Source organism: Artemia franciscana, chromosome 7 (assembly GCF_032884065.1).
Source record: "Artemia franciscana chromosome 7, ASM3288406v1, whole genome shotgun sequence".
NCBI lineage: Eukaryota > Metazoa > Arthropoda > Branchiopoda > Anostraca > Artemiidae > Artemia > Artemia franciscana.
In genome coordinates this window covers 21,489,757-21,507,409 of record NC_088869.1, presented here as the reverse complement: position 1 = coordinate 21,507,409, position 17,653 = coordinate 21,489,757, and the positions used below count along the sequence as shown (strand labels likewise).

Genomic DNA, 17,653 nt, shown 5'->3' with positions numbered 1-17,653 from the left:
ACGAATTTTTAATGTGGGGTATGGCTGCAATGGCCAACCCATTTTTTCGACTAATTATGCGCTTTACTTTATCTGCGCAGCCAATTTTCTGCTTAAATTCGCGCTGGTTCTTGGGGTTATGCACGTTAATGCTTGATAGAATGTTCTTTAGCACGGCAAGAACGATGGGGGCCAATGTGGTGACGTTGATAGCCAGACAATTGAGACTGGAATCTGTAAGGAAGTTTCTTGCTTTAACACCAAGAAATTTAGCATACGGGCACACTCTTTTAAGCGTGAAGCCACAATCGTAGGCGCATCATTTGGAAACGATGGCACATCCAAGAGGTCTATAATGACAAAAAGCGGTGGAGGTTCATCTTGTTGCACTAAGCCACTAATTAGTTCGTAAATATCTGATAGGAAAGATATAGCAGGGTGTGAACCTCTTCACTTTTCAAAAATGTCCACTTGAAAAGCCTTTTTGCACATCTCGATCGCATGCTTTATTGGATCTTTTCCAAAAAATTTTGCAGTAATTTGAAAGGTTGATTCCTTATCTTTCGGTAAAGATAGATATATGTGTATTTTAAAGCCAAATATACAGCCATGAACACAGTACAATAACATAAACGGAAGCTGAAAAAAAAATCAACACCAAAAAAAACAAAAATAGAGCATGTGATTGCTTAATTACCATCCAACCAGCTCTCAGTTCACAATCGAAGATCATCGTCCTAGTCACTATAATTCTTATTGCAACATGATATAAATCTTAACATAAAAAACCTACTTAATTAATAATTTCCGTGCAATAACTTTAATATGTAGGTCAGTAAGTATAAGTAGGGATTACTACTGAAGAAATTGGCTGAAATCACTGAAAAGGGCTAAAAGGCACTTTTACTGCCTTAGGCGGTTCCATCTTCTGCTATGCTATTTCTTTTAAAAAGAAAATTGATTGTTTTCATAAGGTTCTTTATTTCAGCCCAAATGGATGACAGTCATGAAATATTTGACCAGCTTATTCAACATTGCCAAATTGGGGATCTAGAGAGTTTTATTTCAGAACTAAATATAAAGGTAAGAGCGATTGGGAAATATCTCTTTTTAAGTGAGCCTTTTTCGTGGTGGTTGCTGTTGCGCTCTGAAAATGTCAGTTTTCTATTCAGAGCAACTATGAATTCTCAAATTAAATCGATTCACTTTACCTTTCAGCACGTTGTAAACTAGTTTAACAATTATTTACTGACTTCATAAAATTGCAATTGAAAGTGACCAATTAATTTTGTGAGCCTAAGGCTTGAAATCTACTTTTCTGGACCTGGCTCAGGAACCTAGCCAGGATTTAAAGAATATGGAAGGAAACATTTTTTTTCTTAGAATCGCACTACCAGTAATAACGATGATACACCACTGCTCTTGAAATTTTGTTAATTTCATTAATGCATTAAACGCTTAAAATTCATTTTATAGACTGTTAAAGAATTATTTCGAAGAAAATGATTCTAAACTAGCCAAAGAGTCTGTCGAGTGATAGGCATAAAAAATTATGATAGGCTAAAAAATAAAAATAATCTTTTGAGAGTACCAAAGACAAAATAGTTTGCCCACTTCTAACAAACACAAAATCCTTAGACATCTTACCCCTCCCCTCCCTAAAAAACCATTTAATTAAAGTTGCAACTCGATTCCCCAGCCGTGATACAGAACAGAGTAGATATACAAATTTATAAAAGGCATCACCATTTAATGAAACCTGACTGCATGCTGTGGAATGCAATCATAGGTATTGCAGTAGCGATACCTAAGTAAAGAGCGATATGGCTTCAATGAAGTTATTTTTTCTTCTTCAGGTCACTTTGCAAGGAACGTAATGTCAGAAGCTTCAGAGGGGGCTCTTTTGATTGGAAATTGAAAGTTTTTAGCGACCTTTTTAAGAGTCAAAAGAAATTGGAAGGCAGTCAGCCACTTCCAATGCCCTCTTTCAGCTGCATGCCCCCTCTTCATCCCCAAAACATATGACCAAGGCTTTCAGAGAGTAATTTGTATCAACATATCCGAAAGGCTCATTAACTATACTTATGGTTACAGAGATGGCATGAAACGTCAAAGCTTCTGGGGCTGGGACTGTGAATTATGCAAGTTGCCCATTGTTTACATGCTGGTTTTATTGCTGCGAAAGGGGAATGTTTGATCCTGGGTATCCAGAAAAGCTAAGGGTATTCATATGAAACCTTCAAGGAATGTTGATCTAATTCAGAAGATATCGTGTACATCCAGGTTGTCAAAAGTACGGACCTGCAAATCCTAAGAGCGGCTTAGGCTATTGTATTGAAACTTTTAGGGCATACTGAGGGGAATATTGAACTAAATAAAAAGACAATGTATGTATCCGTATTTTCAAAACGATGGAATATCTAAAGAAATAGCTAAGGGTATTAAGTTGAAAATATCAGGATATGTTAAAATAAATCAAGAGACACTGCGCGCATCCGCATCGTCAAAGGACGTTTCTCTAAATATCTTAGGAATGGCTAAGATTATTCAGCTGAAACTTTCAAGAAATATCGATTGGGATGTTGTTCATTGAGTTGAAACTTCTTGGGAATGTTTAAGGGGGCTTTTGCTTCCTGGCAACCTGGCCTTTTGGCAACCTGGCCTTTTGGCAACCTGGATACAGTAGTGTCATAAGATACTACTGTACCCAGGTTGCCAAAAGGATGTATCTGCAATGTCTATGAAACAGCTAAGGGTATAAAGTTGAAATTTGCAAGAATTTCTGTGGGAGATATTGAGCTGAATCAAAAAACTTTAAGTGCATCCAGGTTTTAAAAATGGCATATATCCAATATCTCAGGAGTGGGTAAGGGATATGAAGTGGAAGCTTACAAAAAAAGTGATGGAGATGTAAAATGAAGGGACACTATGTCTATTCAGATTATCAAAAGGGAGTACTTGACAGAAAAGAGTCAAATGATGGTATACAACGGGATACCTGAAGCCCGAGGGCAAGCTAGTGTTTCTCATTATAAAGACTAATCAAAACACGTTTTACAAAAAGGAAGTTTTTCAAAGACAAGTATAGAGCCACATTAAACCCAGGTTGAGCAGAAATGAAGTCAAATAATAATAATTTAAGTTTAAACGAACTCCTGTTTGTAGTAAATTCTTTTCGTTTTAAGTTAACTTGATTATTATTCATTATTTCTTCTCGTTCTGGGTATAATTTATTTATTGATAAAGTTTACTGTTTGTTTTAAGCTTGAATTATTATTTGCCTAGATTTCTGATAGTTTTTGCGTTAATGTATCTCTTTACTCTCCTTTAGAAGTTTCTTTTGCGTAAAGTTTTTATTATAATTAATCTCTATAATGGGTAATACTGGTTACCTAGTAAGGGTGGCAGTTTTATTTCTTTTTTATGTGAGGATAAATTAAAAACATTCTGATCGGAATGGCTGTTTGCTGTTTTCAGTAAAGCGCAAATGACAGACTACCCTTCTGATGGTTTGAATGGGCAACCGTCCTGCTCATATTTATTAGAAAGTGTCCGTTAAGTTTGGCTAGATAAATTTACTCTGTTCGTTTTAGTTTTCATTTGCCAATTCATGGTAACATATGTTGCTTGTAAGATTAAATTAACTTTCCATTTTAATTTACGCTAAATCTCAGTTTCATTTATTCATTTATAGTGATTTTGCTCGTTTAGAGCTTGGCTCTTCTTTCCTCTTTCACTCTTCTCTGAAAAACTTTCTTTTGAAAACATTTTGACACGTTAATACTTGATGCATGCTACTTTTGAGTATGAGTGCTCAAACTCTTTTTAAAGAGTTTGAACTATACTGTCGTTCTCAGGGGCGTAGCTACAGTATTTTTATAGGTAGGGCAAGAGGGGGTACTTTCGAAGTAGGTGCTGTTCAAGCGGCAGTGAAGAAAAGCGGCAGTATTTAACAAACATTAAACAGTATTAAAACATTACGCAAAACATTATAAGCAGTTAACACACATCAAACAATCATAAATATAATCACTTCTGCTTCTAAAATTCATCAATGAGCTACTGCAGACGACAATAACACAGTGTAAACAAGCTTTCGCGTGGGCGAAGGTCGATGTTGTATACACTCGGCTTTTTTTAGCCAGATTCACCACTAATTCTGCAGTACATATTCCCCCTCCAGTTCCCCCAACCCCCACACCCAGCACAGGATGCTAGAGCTCGTAATTGAACCAAGGTCTATTCTAATAGCCCCGGGTAATGCTCTATTCATTTCCTCATGGTTTTGAATAGATTTTGACTCTGTAAGATTTGATTTGTTATATTAAACTTTTAATATACGGGATTTATTGAAATTATTATTTTCTATTTTTTATTAAATTTATTTTATTGCAGGTTTGTCGATTTGCGTTAATAAATAGCATTGATATCAGCGGGCTACATAAAGCCGAAACAAAATCATTGGCAGCGAAATTACCTCCCCTGTTGCATCTTTGTTCAAAAACCCGAATTCTGTAAAAACTTCACAGAAGTTTTCATTATCAGTGTATACATTTCCGGAGGGGGGGTTACATTGAATATCGTTTTCATGTCTATAATTCACTTCACAAGCAAAGCTCGATCTCCTAGTGTTGTCTAATAAAACTGATAACAATAGAAAAATAAAAGGTGTCAAATGTTTCACCCCCAGAAGCAAAGTTATTTGGTATTTGAACTATTTTGAACAAAATTCCTATCTCCTATTTTGAACGGATGAGCTATGGGAAAGTGGAACGTTAATACCCTCCGATTACTTTTGATGACTTAAAAAGGTAACTAGAACTTTCAATTTTGAATCAAAAGAGCCATATCGGAAGTTTATACGACCACCCCTTACATAAAGCCTTATATTTCCTTGGGGCATAGCTTACAACACTTGCCCTCGGGCTTTAAGGTGATTTTTGTTGTTATGATGAGGGGATTTTTGTTATTTGATCTTTAAATTGTTTTGAATAAAATAGCTATCTCAAAATTCTGATTGGATCCATTTGGGGGAAAGGAATCTTGGGTGGATAGATGCCCATGGATCACTTTTGACTCTTGAAAGGGGTACTAGAAATTCTTATTTATAATCAAATAAGCCCTCCAAAGTCTATGCGACCATCCTTTCCATAAAAATCCTGTATTCCCTAAGGGCACATTTTACAACACGTGCTTCCTGATTCTGAGGTGTTGTTTTACCTTGGAGTTTTTGTTATATTATCTTTGATTTATTTTGAACAAAATAGCTATATAAAAAATTTGATTGGACGTATGTGGGGAAAAGAAGGAAAAGTAGGTCATAGCTTAGACCTCCTGCCCCTGGGCCCTGAGGGATTGTATTGACACCGTAGTTTTCTTACCTTCGAACTATTATTAACAGAATGGCTATCTTAAACTTTTTATCAGATGGGTTCAGGGGGAAAATCAAAGGGGGGGAGGGATCAGTTGCTCTCTAATCTCTTTTGACTCTCAAAAACTGAACTAGAACTTTCAATTTTCAATCAAATGAATCGATAAGAACCATATATCCCCCAGGTCATTACTTACTATGCCTGCCCCCGGGTCATGGGGGGGGGGATTTGTCGACACCGGAGTTTTTATTATATGATCTCTGAAGTATTTTTAACAAAATGGCAAAATCTCAAAAATTTTATCGGATGTATTTGAGGAAAAAAGGTCCTGGGGGTTGGCTAGTTGCCCCCCCCCCCCGGTCACATTACATTTGATTCTCAAAAAGGCCACAAAAACTTCCAATTTCCAATCAAATGAGCCCCGTCCAAAGATTATGTGATGACCCCATCGATATGAAGTGCCTCTGAGAAAAAATAATTAACAAATAAAAAAAACATTGGACCCGTATGGCATTTATAGGCAACGCTATACTGTTGCCTCTGAAATAAAACTAGAATTCTCAATTTCCAATCAAACGAGCCCTCTTCGAAATTTATACGAGCGTTCCTTCCATAGGAACCTTATATGCCCCCAGGGTATAACTTATAACGCCTGTCCCTGGGCACTGGGGGATTGTGTCTATGCTCGAGTTTTGTTATCTGATGTTTGAACTATTATTAAGAAAATGGCTATCGAACTTTTTATTGGAAGGGTTCGGGGGAAGAGCAACTTGAAGTTTTTAAACATAAGACTGGCTTAAAATTCGAAACAAAACTAAAGGGGTTTACAACAGCATTCTTTATTTAAAATTGACTTTATTTTATATATATCAGCACCTTACTAATTTCACCTATATTGGCTGTACGCTGAGAATTAACTCGTGTCTTAGAAACAGGATTTTAGGTTTCTAAAAAATTTTGGTAAGAAGTTCTATGAATGTTGGAAAACCATTGTGGTTTAGTGAGTCAAAGACCCAAAAACACGAGCTTCAGCTTGAGGATACAAAAATCTTACGTAGCAGTCTGTACGACTATAACCACGTACGATCCGTCCGTCATGTGGGCATCCAGTCCTCATGCATTTCAAGTGCTTTCCCAAGCATTTTGATGAATAATGGTAGGGAAGCTTGTCAGTATGTCCACATTTGTTGCATTTGACGTTGCTGAATGAAGGTTTTGGCTGCGGTTTGGACTTTTGGATTTTTTTTGAATTTTCAAGTTCCACTTTTAAGATGTAACGCAACAATTGTTCTGGAATTGTCTTAATTTTTTGGAATATATCATGAAGTTTCAAGTTTTCAAGCAGTGTGAGAACTTCAACAATTGGGAATTCTTCAAAGTTAATCATTCCAAGAATTTCCAAGGACGTCATGGATCTTTCTTCAGGATTCTTTAACGTCCAGCTATAAAATGCATTTAAGAATCCATCCCACTTCTCAACCTTTGAGTCTTTCAATGCATCACAGCAAATTTTGGAAAACTCTTCGAATTCTTCGATCGTAAACAAATCAACAAAAGATGGTGCATATTTCCCCGCAATAACGATGGGGACAACTTCCTTTAAAGCAGTAATCCTGGCCTTTTGATCGTTGTAAATGGAAAAAACTTCCCCAAGGACTTCTATATTTCCCGTTTTTCTGTATATATGAACTATCTTCTCTGCAGCTACTTCCCGAATATATAGAAAATTGTATTTCTCAACAATATATTCAAAAGCATCTTTGTCTACTTCCTGGAAAGATGAAACTGTTCCACATACATAGCACTGGATAATAAACTCCATAGTCGCAAAATGGACATCGTATGCCATAACCGTATTAGTCTTCTTCTCAAGACAGTCGTTTTCGAACATGCACTTAAATACATCGCTTATTGTTATTAGTAGACTCCTCTTAGCCGTAACATCTCCACCATTACATTGAATAGTCACTAAGGTGTTGTCTTTGCTTGTTATATTACTTAAAAGGGCTGCAAAAGGTGAAGAAAGTTCATTCATTTTTGACGACTCTCGACGAAATTCAGACGTAAACCAATTCTTCCGTGTGGAAGACAGGGAGTCTAAAAAGGAAAAAAAGAGGCTCAGTTATGGTGAACAGGTATTCATGAAACAAAAGCAGCAGTTTCAAATGAAAAGAATGGAAACTGACGCTAGCGCTGACAAAAAGAAACTATCAATGCCATCTAACATTTGGTGATACTTGATGTTTTATCAGTCTAATAATGAGAATAATCAATTTATTTAATTTAAATGGTAAGATTTGGGTAGTAATGAGTATCTGATTTCAGTTCCTGACAGAGAAATGATTCCAGAACTTGAAAATACTAAGTGCTGCCACATGCTAGATAGCGTTCAGAGGAATTTGTGGCAACAACAAGTGTAAATCCAGTCAATTGTTGGCTGAAATTGTTTGGTTGAATAAGCGCTTGTGCATGACAACAGACAGAGATGGATCTAGACATGTCAGTGTCCGGTATCCCTAGTCAACAGACTCATTATAGATACCAAAAAATGGTTATTTTGCTTCCCTGAGGAATATATTTATTTATTTTTTATTCATTTTATTAGTATTAATATGCATTTTCTATTTAAATCTTAATATGAACAATAAAGTTCAAGAATAACTGTAAGCCTCGACGGTACAAAATTTTTTTGGTGACACAGTGCGCATATAATTTCTATTAGATACAATGAATCTTATCAAACAGTCCACGGTAACGAGCTGTAGTAGGGAGCGACCTGGCTCAATAATAAACGAGACTTTAAAAAACGGAATTTCGATGCTAATAGATACACCAAAAGAATAAGTTTTTTATGCTGATTTTATATATATAAGCTTCATCAAATTTAATCTTAACAATCAAAAGTTGCGAGCCTGAGAAAATTTGCCTTATTTTGGAAAATAGGGGGAAATATCCCTCTAAAAGTCATAAAACGAGAATCGCACCATGGCATTCAGTGTATCAGAGAACCCTACTATAGAATTTTCAAACTCCTATGTACAGAAATATGGAATTTCGTATTTTTTGCCAGAAGCCCGATCGCGGGTGTGTGTTTTTTTCGGGGGTGATCTTATCGACCCAACTGTTCCTAGAATGTCGCAAGAAGGCTCATTCTAATGGAAATTAAAAATTTCTAGTGCCCTTTTTAAGTGATCAAAAAAAACTAGAGGGCACCTAGGCCCACCGAAAAACCTAATTTTTTTCTCGTGGTTGATTTGGGGGCTACGGGGTAGGATCTTTCCACGGATGAAGTTTTCATGATGGAAGGGAATTTTCTATGAAGGGGGTGCCGGATTCCCCAGCATTATTTAATAAATGATCAGATATTAAACAAATAAAACAAGTTTCTCATTTGAAAGTGAGGACCACCATTAAAACGTAAAACGAACAGAAAATGTTACGTACGTGAAGTAGGCTGGTTGGGAGGGGGGTTGATGAAATAAGTTTACGTGGGTGGATCTTTCCATGGAGGAATTTGTCATGGGGGAAGAGAATTTCCATGAAGGGGCGTGGGATTTTCTAGCATCATTTAAAACAAAAAAAAAAACATGAAAAAATAAATATGAAAGGTTTTTTTCAACTAAAAGTAAGGACCAATATTAAAACTTAAAACCAACAGAAATTATTACGCATATGAGGAGTTTCATCTCCTCCTAAATACCTCGCTCTTTACGCTAAAGTATTTCAAGTAATTTAAACGATTTATTCTACGGCCTTTGCGAGTTAGGGGTAATTCTTAAAGAATTGGGACAAAATTTAAGCTTTAGTGTAAAGGCCAAGGTATTAACGAGGGGGAGAACCCTCTCATATACGTAATAAAAATATGCGAACATAGAAGTTCGTTACTTAAGTCAATTCGTAAGTTAAGTACATTTTTACTAATTAAAACGTTCGTAAAAAGTGAAAAGTTCTAGTTGTCTTTTTAAATAGCCAAAAAATTGGAAGGCAACTAGACCTCGCCCGTTTTTTTTAATTGAAAGTAAGGAGTAACATCAAAATTTAAAACGAACAGAAATTGTTCCGTATATGAAAGGGATGTTCCTTCTTCAACACCCCGCTCTTTACGCTAAAGTTTGACTCTTTCTCTCAGCTTTACTTTTTAAAACAGTAAAAAACTTTAGTGTAAAGAGTTGAGCGTTGAGAAGGGAACATCCCCTTTCATTTACGGAATAATTTCTGTTCGTTTTAAGCTTTAATGTCGCTCCTTACTTTCAGTTTAAAAAAAGCTTATTTTGTTTTTATTTAATCATGTAAAAACCGTAGCTTAATGTGCCTTTTCCTATGTAAGTTACGGGAGTTTAGTTTTTCTTTTTCGTGACAATAATGACTTTCTAGGTTAACGTTTTAGGCAAAAAATCTTAATAGTCTTTCCCTGTTCTATCGTTTTTTTTTCTAATAGTTGTTTAAGGATCTTTTCCTTTTACGCCTAACAGATTATACCTTTGTTAATTTAGGTTCTTTTTGGAAAAAAAATGAAGAAGAAAAAAAAAACAGAAAATAATAAAACGCCTTACTAGTGTTTCTGTCTAAAAGTTAAATAAAAAAAACTAATTTTTTTAGCTGAAAGTAAGGAGCGACATTAAAACTTAAAACGAACAGAAATTACTCCGTATATAAAATGGGTTGTCCCCTCCGCAATCCCTCGGTCTTTACGCAAAAGCTTTTAATTGTTTAAAAAGTAGAATTGTGGCAAAGAGTCAAACTTTAGCGTAAAGAGCGAGGGATTGCGGAGGGGACAACCCATTTTATATACGGAGTAATTTCTGTTCGTTTTAAGTTTTAATGTCGCTCCTTACTTTCAGCTAAAAAATTTTTTTTTTTTTTTATTTAATTTCTGAACGTTTTTGAATTAATGCATGTTTGGTTTTGGCTCTCCGCACATAAATTATTAAAATTAAATTTGTATATTAATTCTTTTTTTGGCTAAATAGCTTTCTCTTAGTTTTAATCAGACGATTTTGAGAAATAAGAGGTGGAGAAGGAGGCCTAGTTACCCTCTAATTTTTCGGTTGCTTAAAAAGGCAACTAGAACTTTTGATTTTTAACGAACGTTTTTATTAGTAAAAAATATAAGTAACTTATAAATTAGCAACTTACGTAACAAACTTTCATAATCTTATATTTTTATTATCTCCTTTAAATACCTCGCTCTTTATGCTAAAGTATTTTTAGAACCCCTCATATGCGTAATAATCTCTGTTCGTCTTAAGTTTCAATGCTACTCCTTCCTTTCATTTGAAAAAAACGTTTTCATGTTTATTTTTCATTGTTTTCTTATAATAATGCTAGAAAATCATGCGCCCTTTTCCTTGAATTTTTCTTCCCCCATGACAGATTCCTCCAAGGAAAGATCCTCAAACATAGCCCCCTCCCTTCAGCTCCACCCCCCAAACAAAATAAAATCCCCCTGAAAACGTCTGTACACTTCCCAATAACCATTACTATATGTAAACACTGGTCAAAGTTTGTAACTTGCAGCCCCTCCCCAGGGATTGTGGGGGAGTAAATCATCCCCAAAGACATAGTTATTATGGTTTTCGACTATGTTGAACAAAATGGCTATCTCAAAATTTTGATCCGTTGACTTTGGGAAAAAATGAGCGTGGGAGGGGGCCTAGATGTCCTCCAATTTTTTGGGTCACTTAAAAAGGGCACTAGAACTTTTCATTTCCGTTAGAATGAGACCTCTTGCGACATTCTAGGACCACTTGGTCGATACGATTACCCCTGGGAAAAAGAAAAAAAAAACAAACAAACAAATAAACACGAAACCGTGATTTGTCTTCTGGCAAAAAATACAAAATTCCACATTTTTGTAGATAGAAGCTTGAAATTTCTACAGTAGGATTTTCTGATACGCTGAATCTGATGGTGTGATTTTGTGAAGATTCTATGACTTTTAGGGGGTGTTTCCCCCTATTTTCATAAATAAGGCAAATTTTCTCAGGCTCGTAACTTTTGATGGGTAAGACTAAACTTGATGAAACTTATATATTTAAAATCAGCATTAAAATGCGATTCTTTTGACATAGCTATTGATATCAAAATTCAAGTTTTTAGAGTTTTTGTTACTATTGAGCCGGGTCGCTCCTTACTACAGTTCGTTACCACGAACTGTTTGAAAAATGCCGGCATGCTTCAAACACACAATTCACATATATATTTTAAGTCGAAACTTACCCGTCACCTCGCTCCAGATCCGTCTCTGATAAGTAACAAAAACAAGAGCTATTGTGACGATGTCGGAAGAGCCAAGAGCTCATATGGCATGAGCTCTAGCAAAATTCTAAGAGTCAATATATTAATTTAAAAAGAAAATCAGAGGCTTAATGCTGGTCTAGATTTAAAATAAGAGCTCCGAGACACGAGGTCCGTCTAAAAATCAAAATTTATTAAGCTCTGAATATAGAAGTTCGTTACTTAAGTTAATTTGTAAGTTACGTATATTTTTTTACTAATAAAAACATATGTACAAAATTAAAAGTTCTAGTTGCCTTTTTTAAGCAGCCCAAAAATTGGAAGGCAACTAGTCCTCGCCCCTTTTTTCCTCAAAATCTTCCGATCAAAACTAAGAAAAATCCATTGAGCCAAAAAAAAATATACAAATTTTGTTTTAATTATTCATGTGCGGAGAACCAAAATCAAAACATGTATTAATTCAAAAACGTTCAGAAATTAAATAAAAAAAAGTTGTTTTAACTGAAAGTAAGGAACGCCATTAAAATTTAAAACGAACAGAAATTGTTCCGTATATGAAAGGGGCTTTTCCTTCCTCAGCGCTCCACTCTTTACGCTAAAGTTTGACTCTTTCTCTCATCTTCACTTTTTAAAACAGTAAAAAACTTTGGCGTAAAGAGCGGAGAGTTGAGGAGGGAACAGTCCCTTTCATTTATGGAATAATTTCAGTTCGTTTTAAGTTTTAATGTCACTCCTTACTTTCATTTTAAAATAACTTGGTTTTTTTTTAATCCTGTACAAAAACTTAACTAGGTGTACCTTTTCTCTATGTAAGTTACGGGAGTTTTGTTTTGCTTTTTCATGGCAATTAAATAAAAAAAACTAGTTTTTTAACTGAAAGTAAGGAGCGACATTAAAACTTAAAACGAACAGAAATTACTCCGTATATGAAATGGGTTGTCCCCTCCGCAGTCCCACGCTCTTTACGCTAAAGTTTGACTCTTTGCCACAATTCTACTTTTTAAAACAACTAAAACTTTAGCGTAAAGAGCGTGGGACTGCGGAGGGGACAACCCATTTCATATACGGAGTAATTTCTGTTCGTTTTAAGTTTTAATGTCGCTCCTTACTTTCAGTTAAAAAACTAGTTTTTTTTATTTAATTTCTGAACGTTTTTGAATTAATGCATGTTTGATTTTGGCTCTCCGCACATAAATTATTGAAATGAAATTAGTATATTAATTTTTTTTTGGCTAAATGGCTTTCTCTTAGTTTTGATCAGACGATTTTGAGAAACAAGGGGTGGGGAAGGAGGCCTAGCTGCCCTCCAATTTTTCGGTTACTTAAAAAGGCTACTATAACTTTTAATATTCAATGAACGTTTTTATTAGTAAAAAATATACGTAACTTAAGAATTAACTTACGTAACAAACTTTTATATTCTTATATTTTTATTATGTGTACGAGGGGGTTTGTACCCTCGTTAATACCTCGCTCTTTACACTAAATCGTAAGTTTTGTTCCAATTCTTTAAGAATGACCCCTGAATCAAATAGGCCGTTGAATAAATAGTTGAAATCACTAAAAATATTTTAGCATAAAGAGCGAGGTATTTATCTCCTCCTAAATACCTCGCTCTTTATGCAAAAGTATTTTTAGAGCCCTTCATATGCGTAATAATCTCTGTTTGTTTTAAATTTCAATGCTATTCCTTACTTTCATTTGAAAAAACGTTTTCATGTTTATTTTTTCATTGTTTTTTTTTATAGTAATGCTAGAAAATCCTGCGCCCTTTTCATTGAATTTTTTTCAACCATGGCATATTTCTCCAAGGAAAGATCCTCCCACATAGCCCCCTCCCTCAACCCTACCCCCAAAACCAAAAAAATCCCCCTGAAAACGTCTGTACACTTCCCAATAACCATTATTATATGTAAACACTGGTTGAAGTTTGTAACTTGCAACCCCTCCCCCAGGGACTGTGGGGGAGTAAGTCATCCCCAAAAACATAGTTATTAAGATTTTCGACTATGCCAAACAAAATGGCTATCTCAAAATTTTGATCCGTTGACTTTGGGAAAAAAATGAGCGTGGGAGGGGGCCTCGATGCCCTCCAATTTTTTTGGTCACTTAAAAAGGGCACTAGAACTTTTCATTTCCGTTAGAATGAGCCCTCTTGCGACATTCTAGGACCACTTGGTCGATACGATGACCCCTGGGGAAAAAAAAAACAAAAAAACAAAAAAAACAAACAAATAAACACGCACCCGTGATTTGTCTTCTGGCAAAAAATGCAAAATTCCACATTTTTGTAGATAGGAGCTTGAAACTTCTACAGTAGGGTTCTCTGATACGCTGAATCTGATGGTGTCATTTTCGTTAAGATCCTACGACTTTTAGGGGGTGTTTCCCCCTATTTTCCTAAATAAGGCAAATTTTTTCAGGCTCGTAACTTTTGATGGCTAAGACTAAACTTGATGAAACTTATATATTTAAAATCGGCATTAAAATGCGATTCTTTTGATGTAGCTATTTATATCAAAATTCAATTTTTTAGAGTTTTGGTTACTATTGAGCCGGATCGCTCCTTACTACAGTTCGTTACCACGAACTGTTTGATAATAACTTTTTGTTCTTCTGAATAGCACTTGAACTTTGAAATTTGAATTAATGTAAATAGGCACATATGGTCCTGGCTAAATTCAAAACAAATCCAAGTTGAAATAAATCCAAATCAAAAATTACAATTTCGAAAACAATGTGGAAGTGCAAAAAGAAGAACTCCTAGCCTAAAAACATTTAACGTTTTAGGCAAAACTATTTTAGAGTGTTTGCCCTTTCTCTTGTTTTTTTTCTAATAGTTATTTATGGGTCTTTTTCTTCTATGCCTAACAGGCTGGTTTATGTCAATCACGTATCTAAGACGTGTGCTTATTCGTCTCACCAAGTTGTATCCTGATATCTCCACTCTAAGCGTTTTCAAAGATTTCCAGTCCCCCCAACTCCCTCCAGTGACACGGGATCCAATCGGGATCTAAAGTCAGAGATCTGAGTTACGAGGTCCTTCTAAATATGAGATTTCATTAAGATCCGATCACTCCTTCGTAAGTTAAAAATGCCTCATTTTTTCTAACTTTTCAGAATTAGCCCTCACCCCAACTCCCCCAAATAGAGCAGATCCATTCTTGTTATTTCAATCACGTAACTAGGACTTGTGATTATTTTTATACCAAGTTTCATCGCTATCTCTCCACTCTAAGCATTTTCCAAGATTTTACGTTTCCAACTCCCCCCAGTGTCACCAAATTCAATCGGGATTTAAAATAAGAACTCTGAGACATAATATCCTTCTAAATATCAAATTCCATTATGATCCGATCACCTGTTTTTAAGTTAAAAATACCTCACTTTGTCTATTTTTTTCCAAATCGGCCATCCCCCCAATCTCCCCAGAAGGTCGAATCGAGGGAACGACTATTTATAATTTAATCTGGTCTGGTCCCTGATACGCCTGCCAAATTTCATCGTCCTAGCTTATCTGGAAGTGCCTAAACTTGCAAAACCGAGACCGACAGAAAATGGGATAATTACTATGGGATAAACCGAGACCGACAGAGATTGCAATAATTACTTTGGTAATTAAAAGAGTGTTTTAGTTCCATTGGTTTATTTTTGTATAGATTTCTTTTGATGATTGCTTAGATTTCATTTCTCCGGAGCCAAGCCCTGGTCTCTAAAAAGCTACCCGGTTCTTTTTCACATTCAGCCTAAATATAACATTAGTCCAAAGCCTTACCCAAATAATCTAACCAAAGAACAAGGATTCCAATCCCAAAAGGATGTTCACTCTGTCTCAGCTCTGACACTAATGAAAAAAAAAAACAGGAAAGATCTAATTTATTATGTGCAACTTAACCCAAAACTAGGTTAAATTACGAAACTATTTTCTAATTTAGTCACTATTTGGTAGTCACTTCCTATGTGTTTAAATATACCAAAATAGGTTACATCTTATTAAAATTAATTTTGACCTCAAACTCACAAAGAATATGTCAAATCTTTTTTTCGAGAGAGTTTTTTTTTTGGGGGGGGGGAGTAATAAAGCTTAAAGAAACCAAAGTGTATGTTTATTCATTTTTATTTTGTTCTTACGAGTCAGACACAAATTTCAGAGGGGGGCCCAAACCCCTCCCCTGATTACGGTCTTACCTCAAACCCGTGTAGAATCGCTTAAATTCACACGTTAATATTGTCTCTTTTTTGGCTAAATACAACCAGTCTTACCACCCATAATGTCCCGTCTGAGCATAAACCATTTTTTGGTTTCAAGCAGTTCCATTTTTGCGACAAAAATTCGAGTTGGTTACTCCAATTTTGTCATAGATTGAACCGACCGGTGCATGCAATTAAGTGCCAATAATGTTGTGTCATAAAAAAGAAAAAATCAGAAAAAAGGACATAAATAATTCGGAATTTAATTAAAAACAAAATTGAAACTATGCTTCTTTTTTATTTACTTTGACTTCAACTAAAAAAAGTGAACTTTTTCGCATTCTGACCAATGGTCTGCGTATCGCAGGTGCCAATCTCCTGATTCTCTGCCTCTGGCGAGAGTGAAATATGAGGTGGGGCAAATTCTCCAACACTTCTCGTGTTTTTCTAATATGGGGAACTGTAAACCTTCTGTTAAGATTCTAGGCTAAGATTTCTGGTAATTTGGGCCAATACTGCAGTTCTACGGCGCAAAAATGGCAAAAATCATTACTTTGCTGTAGCGCGATCAATTCTATTACTTAATTAAATAAAAAAAACAAGTTTTTTTAAATGAAAGTAAGGAGCAACATTAAAACTTAAAACGAACAGATATTATTCTGTATATGAAAGGAGCTTTTCCTCCTCAACGCGTCGCTCTTTACGCTAAAGTTTGACTCTTTCTCTTAACTCTATTGTTAAAACAGTAAGAAACTTTATCGTAAAGAGCGGGGCATTGAGGAGGAAAAGCCCCTTTCATATACAGAGTAATTTCTGTTCGTTTTAAGTTTTAATGCTGCTCCTTACTTTCATTATTTTTTTTTTTTTTAATTTCTGGGCGTTTTTGAATTAATGCATGTTTTGATCTCGGCTCTCCGCACATAAATAATTAAAACAAAATTTGTATATTCATTAATTGCAATTAATCGGAAGATTTTGAGAAAAAAAGAAGAAAGGGAGGAGGCCTAGTTGCCCTCCAAGTTTTGATTACTTTAAAAAGCAACTAGAACTTTTAATTTTTTACAAATGTTTTCATTGGTAAAAAATAAACGTAACTTACGAATTAACTTACGTAACGTCCTTCTATATTGGTATCTTTTTATTGCGTATATGAGGGGGTTCAACCCTCGTCGATACCTCGCTCTTTACACTAAAGCTTAGATTTTGTCCCAATTCCTTAAGAATGACCTCTGAATCACAAAGGCCGTAGAATAAATATTTGAAATTACTAAAAATACGTTAGCGTAAAGAGTGAGGTGTAACGAGGAGGTAAACCCCTCATATGCGTAATAATTTTTATTCGTTTTAATGCTGCTCCTTACTTTCAGTAGAAAAAACTTTTCCTATTTATTTTTCCATTGCTTTTTCAAATTATGCTAGAAAATCCTGCGCCCCCTTCATTGAAATTATCTTCCCCCATGAGAAGTTTCTCCATGGAAACATCCACCCACGTAACCCCCCCCCCTCAACTCTCCCTCCTAAACCAAAAAAAAATCCTCCTGAAAACGCCTGTACACTTCCCAGTAACCATTACTATATGTAAACACAGGTCAAAGTTTGTAACTTGCAGCCCCTCCCACTGGGACTGCGGGGGAGTAAGTTGTCCCTAAAGACATAGTTATTATAAAGACATAGTTCTCAGCTATGGTGAATAAAATGGCTATCTCAGAAGTTTTATCCGGTGACTTTTGGGAAAAAATGAGCGTGGGAAGGGGCCTAGGTGCCCTCCAATTTTTCGGTCACTTAAAAAGGGAACTAGAACTTTTAATTTCCGTTAGAATGAGCCCTTTCGCAACATTTTAAGACCACTCAGTAGATACGATCACCCCTTGGGA

General features: G+C 35.5%; 2 protein-coding genes across 2 annotated transcripts in view; one reads left to right on the top strand and one right to left on the bottom strand.

Moving 5' to 3' along the window:
• LOC136028984 (serine/threonine-protein phosphatase 6 regulatory ankyrin repeat subunit A-like) overlaps positions 1-17,653 on the top strand; it is a 155,783-nt gene that overhangs the window by 76,945 nt on the left and 61,185 nt on the right. The window contains exon 2 of the mRNA XM_065706981.1: positions 968-1,062. Within this exon, the coding sequence (XP_065563053.1) occupies positions 973-1,062 (90 nt within the window). The 5' untranslated portion in view covers positions 968-972. The remainder of the gene's footprint in view (positions 1-967; positions 1,063-17,653) is intronic.
• LOC136028985 (uncharacterized) lies at positions 6,180-15,419 on the bottom strand. The gene is made up of 2 exons (XM_065706982.1): positions 15,364-15,419; positions 6,180-7,448 (listed from the first exon to the last, which is right to left on the bottom strand). Exon 2 carries the CDS (start codon positions 7,384-7,386, stop codon positions 6,349-6,351), a length of 1,038 nt encoding a protein of 345 aa, XP_065563054.1. The 5' UTR covers positions 7,387-7,448; positions 15,364-15,419; the 3' UTR covers positions 6,180-6,348.